The 15,981-nt window shown below is 32.9% G+C and overlaps 1 protein-coding gene across 1 annotated transcript in view; it reads right to left on the reverse strand.

Moving 5' to 3' along the window:
- Positions 1-15,981, reverse strand: part of CDH19 (cadherin 19) — a 74,423-nt gene that overhangs the window by 12,171 nt on the left and 46,271 nt on the right. Inside the window, exon 8 of the mRNA XM_058556611.1 lies at positions 15,231-15,352. Coding sequence (XP_058412594.1) covers positions 15,231-15,352 — 122 coding nt within the window. The remainder of the gene's footprint in view (positions 1-15,230; positions 15,353-15,981) is intronic.

Consider the following 15,981-nt stretch of genomic DNA (forward strand, 5'->3'; position numbering starts at 1 on the left):
GATGAATGCATTATTTAGCCAAAGCAGATGATATAGAATATAGAATACCTTTTAACTTGTCATTTTGTCCAGCTGTTTAAGCCTGTGGGAAATGAGGTCAAAAATGATCTTCATAGTATAAAAAAATATATAAAATAGTTCCTTAATGAGTTTTAATTTATTACACATGAAAACAATAATATTTTGTATATATTGTGTCAATATACATTAAAATTAATTTCATCTGTTTCTTTTTTAGATTTTTAAAAACTTAACTCTTAACATGAGATCTACTGTCTTAACAAACTAAGTGTACAATACAGTATTGACAACTACAGGCACAATATTGTATAGCAGATCTCTAGAACTTACTCATCTTGCTTAACTGAAACTTTTTACCTGTTGAATAGCAACTTCCCATTTCTTTTACCTTTTTAAATGTGGCTTGAATAAAATTTAAAATTCTGTCATATGTATTTGGCAATACTGCACCAGATAATTTTATCTTCTCAAATAAATTTGCTTCTTTTCAATAACTCTATTTCATACATATTTTATATATTGTGTGGACCTGAACTTCAGAACACTATGAAATGATAGTGTGAAAGCAGGAATTTCTTTCTCATTACTGTTTTAAAGTATGCTACCATGTGTTTCAGTATTAAGTGAAATTTTGACTGCTGATTTGAGTACTAGTTATATTATTTTGTTCTTACTATATTCATTATGTGTGCATTTTGACTTGTTTTATTTGTAACCCAGAATTTAATTTTAATTTTATCCAAGGGCTTCTTAGCAAAATTTCATCATTTTTAACATAAAAACTATGAAAATCCCTGTTAAAAATTTTTTTAAGACAATCGACAGCCTGGAAGAAAATATTTGAAAACCAAAGATTACTTAAAGGACTTGTATCTAGAATATACTAAGAACTCTTATAACTCAACAATATAAAAAGAAACAATCCAATTATAAAATGGGCAGAAGACATGACCAAACATTTATTTCACTAAGAAGTTATATGGAAAGCAAAGAAGCCCATGTCAAAGCCCACTTCATCAAATGAAAAGTTTTTGCATATCTATTTGTTCCTTTGACATACCGGTATAATGGAAAATATTAATAAACTTCAAAATATTTTTTATCCTCCTAAAAACACTATGTTTTCCTGGATATCACCTTTTAATACTTCTAGAAATTGTTTTTAATTATAATTTCCATATGATATTGACGGCTATATGCTTAATAACTTTTTTGTGTTTGAGTTTCTGTATAGGTGTTTAATTTTGTCATTTTTTTGCTTTGAGTAAAACTACTTAAAGTAACTTTGGGAGCTTCCCTAATTTTGAATGCTTTGGGAAAGTTAATACAGCATGGGGATTAGTCGTAACATAATTTGAGATCACCCAATTTTACAGGTCTCTTGGACTAAAATATTCTCAATAATATTAATGACTACTCTTTTAACCCCCTTTCTTATTTTTCTTACATCATTTCTTTTGTATTTTTTCTTTAATTCTACCACGATGATTTTTTAACTTTGTATTCTGAAATAATTGTAGACACTCAGGAAATTGTAAAAACAGTGCACAGTCTTAAATACTTCATTCACTAACCCAGTGCTTACATCTTACATAACTGTAGTACAATATCAATACCAGGAAATTGACGTGGGTACAATACTGTTAAATGGATTACAGAATTTATCCAGTTATCACTGGTTTTCACATCTGTGTGTATGTGTGTGTGGGGTTACACATGTGTGTGTAGTTCTATGCAATTTGATCCCACGTGTAGGTTGACGCCACCGCACCACGATCAGGATACAGAAGAGTTCCACCACCACGTGTGAACTCTTTCACTCTACGCCTTTATAGTCACACTCACATCCCCACTCCTTCCCTTGTCTCCTGGCAACCACGAATCTATTCTCCATCTGTACAGTTTTCTCATTTGGAGGATGTAGTATGAATGGAATCACACAGCATGAAAGGCTTTGAGATTTACTTTCTTCACTACGTATGCTGCCTTTAAGGTCCATTGTGCTGTGCATGTATCAATAGTTTGTTCCTTTTTATTACTGGGTAGTATTCTATGTTATGAATGTATCATTTTTTGTTTAATCATTCGTATGTTGACTGACATTTGGATGATTTCCAGTTTTTGGCTACTATAAATAAAGTTGCTATGAACATTTGTGTAAATGTTTTTGTATGAACATAAGTATTTATTTCTCTGATGTAGACGTGTGCCACACTCTGCCCCAATGCGTGATTATTAGTAAGTGTATGCTTACTTTTATAATAAACTGCCAAATTATTTTTCAGTTTTTATATCCACCAAGGTTATTTTTTTCATACCCTCCCCATCATTTGATGTTCTCACTGGTTTTTATTATGTTAGCCATTCTGGTAGGGGTGTAGTGATATCTCATTGTGGTTTTAATTTGCTTTTCCCAAATAGCTAATGAAATTCAATATCTTTTCATGGGCTTCTTTGCTTTCTGTATAATCTCTCAATGAAATGTCTGGTCATGTCTTCTGTCCATTTTATAATTGGATTGTTTCTTTTTATATTTTTGAGTTTTAATAGTTCTCAGTATATTCTAGATATAAGTCCTTTAAGTAATCTTTGGTTTTCAAATATTTTCTTCCAGGCTGCAGATTGTCCCTTAAAAATTTTTTTTACCAGGGATTTTCATACTTTTAACTTTGACGAAGTCAAATTAATACATTTTTCACTTACGGATTGGGCTTTTGGTGATATATAGAACTCTTTGCCCAGCCACAGGGAAGAAATTTTTCTCCTGTGTTTACTTTTAAAATTTTTGTAGTTTTAGGTTTACATTTAAATCTATGATACATTTTGAAATAATTTTTGTATATGGTATGAAGTTTAGGTGGAGTTTTCTATTTCCTCCCTATGAATATCCAATTGCTCCAGCTAAATTTGTTGAAGAGATTGAAGAATTTAAATGTAACTATATATCTGCTTCTCAATGCTGCTCGTATCATCCAGATTTTGAAATGTATTACAACACACAAATATTGTATTAGAAAATATGGGTTTAATTTTTTACTCCTATTTATCTAATTACTCTTTCTTTCATTGTGATTTGCATACTCAAAGTTATCATTTTTCTTGTCTTGCAAATAATAGTTTTGAAATAAAATAATCTGGCCAACAAACAAACAAGTATTAATTTACTTCAGAGAGAAAAATGGCAAATATAATTCATTGAATTATTGCTCCAGAGATTTAAAAAACAACTTAGTCTGTTTCAAACCAATCAAAGTAAATCAGGAATCTGACAAAATCATAACTCCAATAAAACAACAAAACCAACCTCAATAATATGTTTATATTGGAGTTTGTAACTTTTTATTTTTATAAGTAAAGAATTCCTTTAAGTATTGATGAAACACATTAACCTGCTCCCACTCTTATCTGCAACACATCGACAGTGCTGCTTCTATGCAACATCAAGTGTACACAGACACCTTACAGCTCATCAGAATCTCTGTAGAAGGGAGTGGGCCCATGTTAAGAACTTATAACATATGACACTATTCTTAACTGTTACTGTTAACATTAACAAAATTACTTAAAATTTAACAAAGGCCACGTCTACCCGTTTTCTCATTTAACAGTATTTTATCTTTACTAAATCCTTGCAGAGATTTCTTTCCAAATGAGAAGATTGGTATTCAGCATGGTTAGATTATCATCTAATTCCGGAAGCGCGGGTGAGTGATAGTAAAGTCCCCTTGCTTTTGCACCAGGCAATCTTTTATTGTTGCTTACCGCTGTTTCTGATGTTTCATTCCTACATGAGGGGAAACATTTGAATCAAAACCCATGATTTCCTACATACAAGAATACCAATCAGCCCACACAATGCCCCCAGATTAACCCTAGAAAACAAGCGTTCATTGAGATCCTCTGTAAAGGACCCTTCGTCTCTCAAAAACATGGAAGAAAACAAAATAAACAAAAAACAAAGGACAACATTTAAATAATAAATAAAAGGAATAAATATTGTTTTGCTATCTTGTTCATTTTTCTCAAATGGCAAAAGAGGTAAATCCATCAAATTTACCCAGATACACTCAGTTATCATTGGAAGGCTGTGCCTCAGTACTGCTTTGGACCAAACTAGAAATGTAGTAGATACTGCCTCTCAAAAAAAATAGAGAAACCTGAGATAATAAACCTCTATCTTTTTCTGACTCTCTGGTCACCTTGGGGCCAAGAATGATAATTAGTTGGAAAGAAAATGGCTTATTGTTTTGTTTTCTGATGTTCTAGCACAGTTAAGCAATCTCTGATATCCCAAAATAAGTTCACTGTTAAAAAATTACCATTTTTTGGAAACAAGCAAAATCCTATTTCAAATAATCAAGAAACTATTGTATATAACAGAACATGGTTTTAAGACACATAAAGCTTCATTGGAATGTGTTTGGAAAATTTTAAATTGTTTTAAAAGGCTACACTTTTGCCCTCGCACTTATTCGTAGATTCACATTATAAAACACGAACCAGCAATGCTCGTGGACAATCTTATAAAGTCTCACACACATAGTCACATCACAAGCTTTTAGAGCACAAGTTTCATAATTCAAAGCATTTTGCCCAAATTACTTGTGAATACAAGTTTTAAAAATCTGATAATCTTGATGTCAAAATAAAAATAAAGATGGAAAATGTTGCTTTTATAGGATGACTTATTGATTGTTCTGAAATCTAGCCGCCTAAAATTGTTTTACTTCAAAACTCATTAATCCGATTGTTCTAATAATCTAGGAGCCAATTTGAAACACTGCTTTTCTTTTTATTGGGTTGAAGGTGCTTTATTTGGTATTTGGCATCCCAAATCACCCTTGACTTTGGTTATATTCCTAAATTGAGTAAAAATTATCTATATGCTTAAATTATATTTTGTACTCATTTTCACTTACTTTGCTGGTATTTCTATACACATAATTAATTTATGAAATATGTTTTCTATAAATCAATTTATTAAAAATTTTCACTCCCTATGAATATTAATAGTAGATATTCTATTTTAAAAGACTATATAGTAGAATGTGGTTTCTGGACTGATGAAAAATAAAAAATACATTAATTTCTAGGAATACATACTATAGAAAATGATTTGGATAAACTTCGATGAGACCAGCATATCATGGGAAAACCATTCACATTGACAATTAATATGTCATCTGTAATGGATACAAAGCACTTGGATGTTTCTTCATTGACAAACTCACTCATGCTATTTCTGAAAGGTCACTTGCTTTATCAGTACCAAGGAATCAGCTTTTAACAAGATGATTTCTTATCCACCAGCAAGTCCTCTTGTATATCAATGACTGAATGAATTTTTCAAGTTTTTGCAAATAATTATTTCTTCATCTATCTTTGTCTTTATTTTTTTAAATTTTTTTGGTGAGGAAGATTGGCCCTGAGCTAACACCTGTTGCCAATCCTCCTCTTCTGGCTTGAGAAAAAGTGGCCCTGAGCTAACATCTGTGCCCATCTTCCTCTATTTTGTATGTGGGTCACCGACACAGCATGGCTTGATGAGTGGTGTAGGTCCACGCTGGGGATCTGAACCCCCGAACCCAGGCTGCCAAAACAGAGCATGACAAACTTAACCACTATGCCACCAGGCCGGCCCCCTTTTGTCTTTATTTTTGATTAAAATTTATCAATCTACTAATAAGGTATAAAGTTTGTGAATATAGTTATTTGTAATTGAAAATATTTACTAAATTTGACACTGTTTTCAAATATTTTATTTTTTTATAGGATTTTCTTCTTCATTCATTGTCTTTTAAGTGTATGATAGCTTCTAATGTATAAAATAATTTTTTCCCTTTTTGGTATTGTCACCTTTTAATATTTTCCATATTAATTCTATTACATTTAAAGTTAGAGAGTCCTGGACTACCTCTGGGATTCATGTCTCTATGAGACATTTAGATGAAGTATTTTGGCCTAAAACAAATTATTTGCCATAACTTTCCATAGCTTTATACATATACATGTATATGTATGTACACATATGCATATATATGGCAGAACTATCCCAACTAGAGCTGAACTATAAGTGGGATCGTCTTTTGCAATTAGAGGAAAAAATTATTTATCTCTAAATATTTATAATAGTTCTAATTAAAGGAAATCTTCTGAAAAATTATCATATATATCTTTTTCTAAAATATATTAATTGTAAAAAACTGAAGAAAACAAAGAAACTCACCAAGAAATAACAAAGCGAGATGGAGTTTTCCTTAGAGTGGTCTTCAACATTATTATAAATAAAAGAGAAAGAGAAAAAGAGAGCTTGATAGTGAGAACAGGAGAGAAAGAGGGCAGGGTTTTTCTTGGTTTATTTGGACAGGTTTCCCAATTTTATTTACTAACCATTCCATCTGTATTTTTAGCAATTTCCCACTAAAAATATCACAGAATCTTGGAGAAAAACTACCTCCAGATTTAGGACAAGAAATATAAAAGAAGAGCCTATGTATCAGTCTGGGTCCAATCAAGGGACAGGAACCACACAGTAATTTAAATGGAGGAAGTTTAATATAAAGAATCATTATTCTACAAAAGGAGAGAAACTATTGAGATTTAATGAGAACTCCCAAGGGTACTCCAGGGCTCAGTGAAACTATCCAAGGGCAGACAAATGTGGAAAGGTGGGCCTCTCCCCAAGACAAGCTTCATATCTCCTTGGAGAAGGTATGGCTACAGCATCCTGTGTACAGGGCAAAGGAGTTCACTGGGTTGCCTGGGCCAGAGCTAGTCCACATTACTCAGGCAAGCATGAACCATCCTCCAGGGTACAAATGGGCTGGTGGATGGAAACGCAGAGTATGCTGGAAGGCCACCGCAGGTGCGACGCCTGGATCACACAAGTGTCCACTTTGAGAGGGCTGAAAGATTTCATCTGGCCTAGGTTGAGTTGTATGGTTGCCAAGGGACTGAACATTTGGGAAGTTGAAGAGTATACATGTGGCTCTGCAAAGCACTACAGATATTTCTAGTCAGCTGGACGACTGTGCAGCGTAAGAAAGGGAAAAGCAAAAATCCCACACATGGGAACCAGGAAGAGAAATCCTCTTCCTTTTGCAATGTTCATTCAGTGCCCTCTATTGACAAGGCTCAACTTTGCACTCATGACAAAAGAGAAATACTCTAAAGGGGCCAATCCATTATTATGGTATCACAGCACAGGTACTTTTGAAGCAGGTATTGAAGGATGAATGTGCAGCTAAGAAGCAATAGATTAATAAGTGGCAGAGCCTACAACATATTGCTGTACCAAAAACGATGAAAGTAATCAAAGACTAATAGGTCGTGTCTAAAGTAGACAGAAATTGATATGAGGATCTATTTTTCTTAACATTCTACATCGATTTGTAATTCTTTTTGTGATGTAGATTGCTTACATTCTTTTGTTTTTATTTTTGTGTGTATGTGTGTGTACACGTGCATGCAAACATGTATACATTCTTTAAACTATTATGGTGCTGGGTTTTTTGAGCATCAAAAGCCTGCTCTTTTTAAAGAGTCATGTGAGGAAGGAGAGCACATGGAATAACAGTGAACTTCACTTCTGGATTCTTAATAAAAACAAATTCACACCAAGTCTCTCTTTATTGGCCCAAAGTCTCCCCTTAGATTTTGCTATTAAGAAGTTTTGTCTTTCCAACTCCAACATTTTCTAAGTTACATGTCCTCCATCTTTTATTCTTCCCCATCCTTCTTTTTAGCAATTTACTTGGAGGGATCTCAGGTGGAGGTGTATCCCAGCAGGTGTTCCTTTATCTTCACTGCATCCCCTTTCTCACTTTGCAGTGGAGAGGGGAGATCCTTTCCTCTCTGCTTTCATCACCCAACTTCCCTGTTTGCGAACCGAGGCTGCATCTTCCCTTGGCTTAGTCAAGAATCTGCACTACGTGTCATGTATGTTTCACAATTTGTCTTGTGATGATGTAGTCCCTTCTTTATTTTATTGATAGATTATTCTTTATTATTAAACAGAGTAAAATGTATTTCCTCTGAAAACTTCTAAACAGAAGGCTCTTAATATTTTGCTAATCAGAATCATTTGGTTTTCTTGTCAAGATTATGTCAAACATAATTACATAACTTTTACTACCCTTTGTAATAATTTTTTATAAAACTTATTTATATAGGTGTTAAATTAAAAATGATCATGGTTTCTGCAGTAAAACCATTTCAGGTACAGGAGATATACTTTATTATCTTTTAAAGCAAATATTTTTAGAGATCTTACTCCATTAGTTTTAATGGTCATACATTACTATCTAACTTTTAGGAATGAGTAGGAGATTAACAGCACTTTTCAGTTTTTAGTGGCACTTTGGGAGATATATATTGATATTAGGTGCTTGGTTTTAATTGTACTTGAAGGAAGCCTACCCAGTAAATTTCAAACCAGAAATTTGAGGCCATGTCAGTCTGATTCCACACATAACATCTGAGGAAACATATGGTGTAAACAATGACAATTCAGGAGCCATGAAAGCCCTAACATCCATGTTATTAAAATAAGGCATTGTGTGTTAGGAAGAAGGTATCTGTGGTAATGTTGGATATATTGTCAGCACTCAAATCATCTGTTCCTCTATTTCAGCTCATAAACCATAGTGTATGTAGCATAGTGAGAGGTAATTTTTGGATTCTCCTTGGATTTGAGTGGAGGAACATTACAAACAGCCATGCTATGTATCATTCTTTCAGATACTTATAGAACTGAGACTAACTTCTAGATTTGATAGTGATGCCTACGAGTCCGCTAAGAATCATTTGATGATTTCTGGCCTCCCTCCTCAAAGGAAACTGATTGGGAAATAGGGCTGACCAACGGGACTCATTCTGAGTTTGAGCAGTGCATACCCCGGGAAGGGGGTAAGGATCACTCAAATTGACCTTATTTTTACTTTTGTCCTTTAAATTGTAAATGTAATTCTTTATGAGTGCAGAAAGAGAAAAATCAATTTTCCTATTTCTTTTTGGGTTATGCGAATAATCTAAGGATAGCTCGTCTTTCTGATTAGCAGGGCATACTTAAAATCAGCTTCATTTTTGGAGATAAATACAAATTATAATCTTCCCTCAATTGCTCATAAGCTATACGATGTTGAAAAACCTACCTAAACTTTTTGAAGCATAATATACACAGCTGTAAAATTATAAAAAGTATATTATTTATAGATTTTTCATATTGCTTTACATTTAAACTCTCAGCAGGTCACAACTCTATACCACTACATCCAGTGGATATTTTTCTTCCTCAGCAGAGTTTGACTCTCAGTATATCTTTATAATTCATTGTATATAATTCAAAATTTAGTATTTGAGTTTCCTTTTGAGTAGTTTGTGAAGGTTAGTATATCATTTTTTAAAATTCCTAGGCATGTTCCGAATAATAAAGAAATATTTATATATTTTTAAATAAAGAAACTAATCCTATCCTCAATTACTGAATTGGACACTTTTATAAATCTAGGATACATCATGGTAACTTAGTGATATGATTCTTTTTAATGCCTTGAACATTGCGCTATTTTATCATCCTACAAATTATTTCATCATTACTCATAAATTTTTCCCAATGTTCTTTTAAAAGACTTATGTGAAACTTGTATGATAAATATCCAAGAAGGATGATATAATAAAAAACTAAATCTTCCGCATTGCATCATTCTTCTTCTTCCTCTTCTTTTTTAAATGGTTGCTCAAAGTATTACATCAATGTTCAAAAAGATATAAAAGAACTGATACACTATCTTTTTTGTCTGATTTTATTTTTCATTGTATACAGTTAAAAATTCAGAATTTTTCATTTTACATACATAAGGATAAAGAAAATAAAATTGACAGAGGAAGATATTTCATAGTTTTGAGGTGAATTAGGAGATGAGTACCAAAAGCAGAAACCAGCACTATAGACTCATGGTGAAACTGATCATGCAAGTAAAATTTCAGACTATATGTCTTCAGATGAAGATATAACAGATGAATTTTCTCAAAATCAAGAATCAATGAATGAACAATATGGTTCTAAGGATAAAGAGAAAATATAGTAATCATCCTTTTAGTCATTCAACAGGAAGGACTTCAAATTATTGTGATAAGAATCTGGGCTGTTCTGTTTTGCTAAAAATAAATGTGACAATATATTTTCATCTTTTGTAAAATTTTTGCACCAAAATCTACTTGATCCATCTTGTAAAAGGAAAACTGCTGAAGGCAGAATATATCCAAATATGACCGGAAGGAAGGAGATGCAATAGAACCTTTTTAAAGTTTGATTATTCTACCTGCTGTCATAAATCTAAAGATTAAATGTTTTGTAAATCATCGAGTAAAGAAAAGAGCCATTCTTTCCTCAACAAAAATATGAGCTGTAAAAGATTTTTAAAACTTCTGGAAGTATTACATATTGACAAATATGTATTTGCTGTGTTTACATTTTATTAACATTTGACCAAGAAGGCCATAACGTTCCCCATAACTTGACTCAATTTCAGACAGCTTTCCTCCTGACTAAAGGCTCCTGACCTGCGTTTTCTTAGAACACTTACCCTAGACAACTTGTAATTACAAATTCTTTCTCTTCCCCTTGGTAATTTAGATAAATCTTCTCCTAGCCTCTTCCCATTTTATAATGCAGGATGGTCTTTCTCTAGCACCTAGTAACCAAGTGTTTGAAACGTAACCATCAAGAAAGGTCGAGTCCCTATGTCCCAGTCTCTGTGGGAGGGTAGGGACCTAACTTCCATAAGAGCCAATTAGCAGACACAGATGGTATAATCACATTGACCAATCTCCCTCCTGATGTGTCCTCCAGTCCTTTTTCACTAGATCACCCCAGTGCTTAAAAACTCTCCTGCCTTTTCTTTCAACAGACTTCATCTCTCTCCCCTATTGCAACAGCCTTCACCTTTATTGCAATAATCGTGAATCACAGCTTTCTTGCCATTCTTAGTAAGTGTGCAGTGCAATTTCTCTTTGCCACATTTTAATAAAGTTGTTTTGCACTGTCACTTTATTTACATTGCTGTGAATTATTTATAAAATTACATATTTTTAAAGATTAAATTTGATCATAGGGTAAACTGTGAGAACTATTTTCTTTCCTGGAATAGTGAGAATTAAGGCTATTGACATTGCCTCCTTCAAAAACTATGGCCTCCATGCATGTCCACATCAAAAATCTTCTTGTTTCCTTCCTATGTCACTGGTCACACGCACTCAGTCTCCTTTGCAATCTTCCCTTCCTTTACCATATCCTTAAATATTGCTGTTGCCAAAGGCTCTGTCCTATGTCTTTTCATATTCTCACTTTATATTTTATTCCTGGTTGACATTTTGTACTTTGTTAACTACAAATACTCTAGTAAGTCCAAAATCTCTATTGTTAAATTCAATGGGATCTTTTCTTTTCTGCTTTTACCTGACCGGTAAGCAGCCAACAAAACAGGTAATAACCTCATCCTCCAAGGAACACTTTCTTTATCTGGTTTCTAGGTTACCACACCGCCTGGTTTGCTCCTTACACATTTTGTTTTCTAGTGTCTCCTCAACCCCCAAACATTTAATATTGGAGTCCAGGTCTCAGTCTTTAGACTTATTCTTTCTCCTGTCCACATTTTCTCCTTGAGTGATCTCATCACTCTGCAAGGCTTTAAAAATCATGTATAAGGCTGACAAATTCAAATTAATATCTCCAGAGAATTATAGAAAAAATATTCTATCATTGTTCCAAGAAATATTGTCTTCATGCTCTGTTCATTTATTCATTTATTATTGAGAGCCACACTGCACATTATCAAGAATATTAAAATAAACTAACTCATTGTTCACAAGTATCTTATAATCTAGAAAACATGAAAAACTAGAGATGACTCATCTGACAAATGTATAAGATCTATTTAAACTAGGGTAGGACAAGCTGCAAAACATAATGGCTACATGCATGGATTCTGATGCCAGCCCTTGGGTTAAAATATTTCTGTCTGTCCTTAGGTAGTCACAACTTCTCTGAACCTCAGTTTCCCCACCTGTAAAATGAGGCATGTAATACATATTCCTCACGTATTTTTTTGAGAATGAAATGGGTTAATGTTCAGAATGTTGCTAGAATCAGGTAACTATAACATGACAAAAACTGTAAACACTGTAAACATTATACATTTCCTTAAAAGTGGTTTGATTATTTATGTGATATTTGAGTTCAGCTGTGCAATGTTGTTAAAATTTCCATAGGAACAGACAAAAGCATTTCAGAAAGAAAGATTCATATAAAAAAATTGATAAAGTGGAAAGTGGAATCTATGTTTTGAAAAACAAGCAGTTCAGAGTGTGCACAAGAAGGCGATTTTTTTTTTTTTTTTAAGCAAGATAGATAAAATTGTGACTAAATCAAAGAGAGTGCTAAATACCAGGCCAGGGAGTTTTGCACTTTTATGTGCGGGTGTTGGGAAAGATATTGAAGTTGTTGAGCATTGAAGTCGGAAAGTTGTGTTGTAGGAAATTTCATCTGCTCTGCCCTCTGCTATCAATTCATCTGTGCCTAATGCCCAAAGCCTTCTATGATCATGGTGTCACTGCCGGTAAGCAGTGAGTAGAAATAACAAATATTCATTCTCAACAAGGGGAATATTCCACTATATTACAAATACACTGCCTTCTGAGTTCTTGCTTATGAGCCAAGATCTGTGAAAAGAATGAACGATCCACTCAGTCTGTCAAGATAGGAATGGACTCGAATGCAATAGTGAAGGAAGCCAGTTCCTACTAGGAATGTATATGTCCATCTTTTCACATGATGCAAAAGTGGAAAAAGGTTATTACAACATTGCTTATAATAATTGTTATTATAAACAACAATTGAGGAGTTAGAAGAAAGGGCCAGTGTGATCTTGAGAGTTAGGTAGCATCATCCTAGAAGTATTTATCACCCAGGGCTAGAGCTCTGGTCTCAAGTCTCCTATCATACAAATTGTGTTGCCTTCCCAAATCTTCTGCCAGCTCAGTCCAGCTGAGAACTCTGAACATGCAACTTGATTGGGTAAGTGGACTTATCATCCAGGACATTTACAGAAATAAGTGTATAGAAGATGAAGTAAATTAAGCCAATTTTTTTGTTTGCAAATAGGTTGTCTAATCAATGGGATACACTGAATACATTCATATTTATGTAAACTGTATAAAATAATATACCTTACAAGTTTTAGACTTTAAATTTGACATATACAATTATAACCATAAATGTAATTCTACTTATAATAATTATAAATATATAATTCATGTAAAATATATAAATTTATATGTATAGATTAGAAATTTGTAGGGTAAATTATTTCCAAAATTATTTGAATTTTAAGAAAATTGGTGTACTACATTTAAATTATCATTTGTTAGATTTATGTGAATTATTTAAGTGATTTTCTAAAAAGTTGCTTATTTGTTGATGTGTCCGGGTCACGAAATATGTTTGAAATGTTTGAGAAAATCAGATATGTTAAATTTCTAAATATATAATCTATTTATAATAACAAGTTCAAGAAATGTCTCAGCCTAGTTTCTACGGGAGCCACGGGTCCCAGTTCATTTGCATTCTCCTTTTGTGATTCTTTCTATCCTATATTGTAGGTCTATGGGTTTCTAAATTAGTTTGCTTTTGGATCCAGGTTCAGGGCTGCACGGAGGAGAGTATCTGAAAGTTTTATATTCACCTTTCAGTTTATCAATAACCCTGGGTCCTAACCCATTCAAAATAAGTAGTTTAAGTTTAAATTCATTTGTCTATTTCTTTTTTTTTTTTTTGAGGAAGATTGGCCCTGCGCTAACATCTGTCGCCAATCTTCCTCTTTTTCTTTTTTTCTCTCCAAAGCCCCAGTACATAGTTGTGTATCATAGTTGTAGAGTTGTAGCTCTTCTATGTGGGATGCTGCTTCAGCATGGCTTGATGAGCAGTAAGTCCGTGTCCAGGATCCTAACCAGCGAAACTTGGGCCGCAGAAGCGGAATGCGGGAACTTAACTACTATGCCACTGGGCTGGCCCCCATTTGTATATTTCTAATCATTTTATTATTACTTTCAAAAATATTTTTAGAAATACTTATAAGCAAGATTCGGGAATTATTTCCAGGATAAAATGTATTTTAGCATAAACATAACCAAATAAATTTCACAAGACATGTTAAGAATCATTGATGATTTCTAACATGTTATAGTTGAATAATCCTAACAATTAAGGTACACTTATTTCTCAAGATATGCCAATTCTTACCATATTAGGAACCTGAAAATAAAACATAATGTGGGCTACTGCGATTTATTGGTAGAAAATTATAATTTCCACTTTTGTAAAATCCAAATTGTCTCCAACTAGCTTCATTGATAAATTCAAATCTACTTAGAATAATTGATTTCATAGCATATATATATACACTTATTCAGTATTCTGAAAACTGGTTTATACATTTTTTAAAATGTTCTATGACATTTGATGGGCTTCTACGTTCTCAAAGAATACCTAAGAAAAATGTAACATTGTATACTGGAACTGAGAAACATTCAAAGAACAATCTAATTGAAACTCTACATTTTACAAATGAAAAAAGTGAGTTTCACATGAGACAATGTGTGAAATAAATTGTGAAGCAATGCTGATGTATTTCAAAGTGAATATGCTCTCGTAAGCCTTTACATATTTAGTAATACATTTGAAATTGAATTTCATTTGTGTTAGTGCCTCTGATATAGTGGTTATAAGCTACAGAAAAATTCCAGCTCTTTCCTTACATGTACTTATGCTTATACCTCATTTTATCTTTATTGTCATGATGAATGAAAAGATAAAAATAAATTACAATTATTTATTCTATAGAATTACAAAAAGAATTTTTTTCTTTATTGTATTGACAAAGTGTAAAGAATTTACTATTGAATCCCTAGTGTAAGCAGATTTTTCAAACATTTGAGGAATTTTGAAATGGAAAACTCGAAGTTAACATTTATTTTTTGAAAAAGAAATTTAAATTACACAGAACTTACAACATAAACGTAAAAGTATGTAATTAATGTAGCTAAATAAAGCTTATTTTTATCATTTCAAAATGGGAGGAATACATGGCGAAAGTTATTATACATAATATGTGGCAATGTTTAGACATCAGCAATTTACTGTGGATTCTTACCTGACCAGAGGCTGCGTTTTCACAAACGTATGTCTCACTGTATTCAGAGAACTCAGGAGCATGATCATTAATATTAAGAACCTGCACATACACAGCGGCTGCAGAAATCTGTTCTACATTGTCTGCAGGTTGAATAAACAGAATAAAATGAATGTTAACGCTGTTTTTAGGAAAAAAACGTCATGAGAATTGCACTTAGTCTGTGTGGTACACTTTTACTTTATTCGAATGAAAGCTATCTGAGGACAGTATCTTCCTATAATTCATATATTGATCAACAATATAGCCTAGGAAAAAAACATTGTTCTCAATGTATTCAATTCAACCAATATTTATTGAGTGTCTTGTACCTGCCATAGACTGTATGAGCTGATGAGGAAAAACAGTGAAGAAGTCAGGTATACGGATAACTTTCTAGAATCCAGGAACTATTGAATGTGTTTATATTAACTCATTTAATCCTGATGACTATAAGTATTATTTTGCTCCCCAACTTCACTGATAAAAACATCGAGAAACCAATTAGTTTTACAAATTACAGTTCAATGCTGTGCCTAAAGTCACAGCTGACGTGGACAAGGCAGTTAAGGAGCCAGCAGTCAGCGCTCTTAAACGATGCCATTGTTCAGTGTAGTTTTTAAAAACAAAAATGGACATGGTATAATGATCTAAATACATTTTAAAATAAAATAATTATCATAAAATCTAGGTAATTTTGTATATACCTTGAGTTGGGAAGATTTTCCTAAGT

The sequence above is a fragment of the Diceros bicornis genome, chromosome 16 (genome assembly GCF_020826845.1).
Source record: "Diceros bicornis minor isolate mBicDic1 chromosome 16, mDicBic1.mat.cur, whole genome shotgun sequence".
Taxonomy (NCBI): domain Eukaryota; kingdom Metazoa; phylum Chordata; class Mammalia; order Perissodactyla; family Rhinocerotidae; genus Diceros; species Diceros bicornis.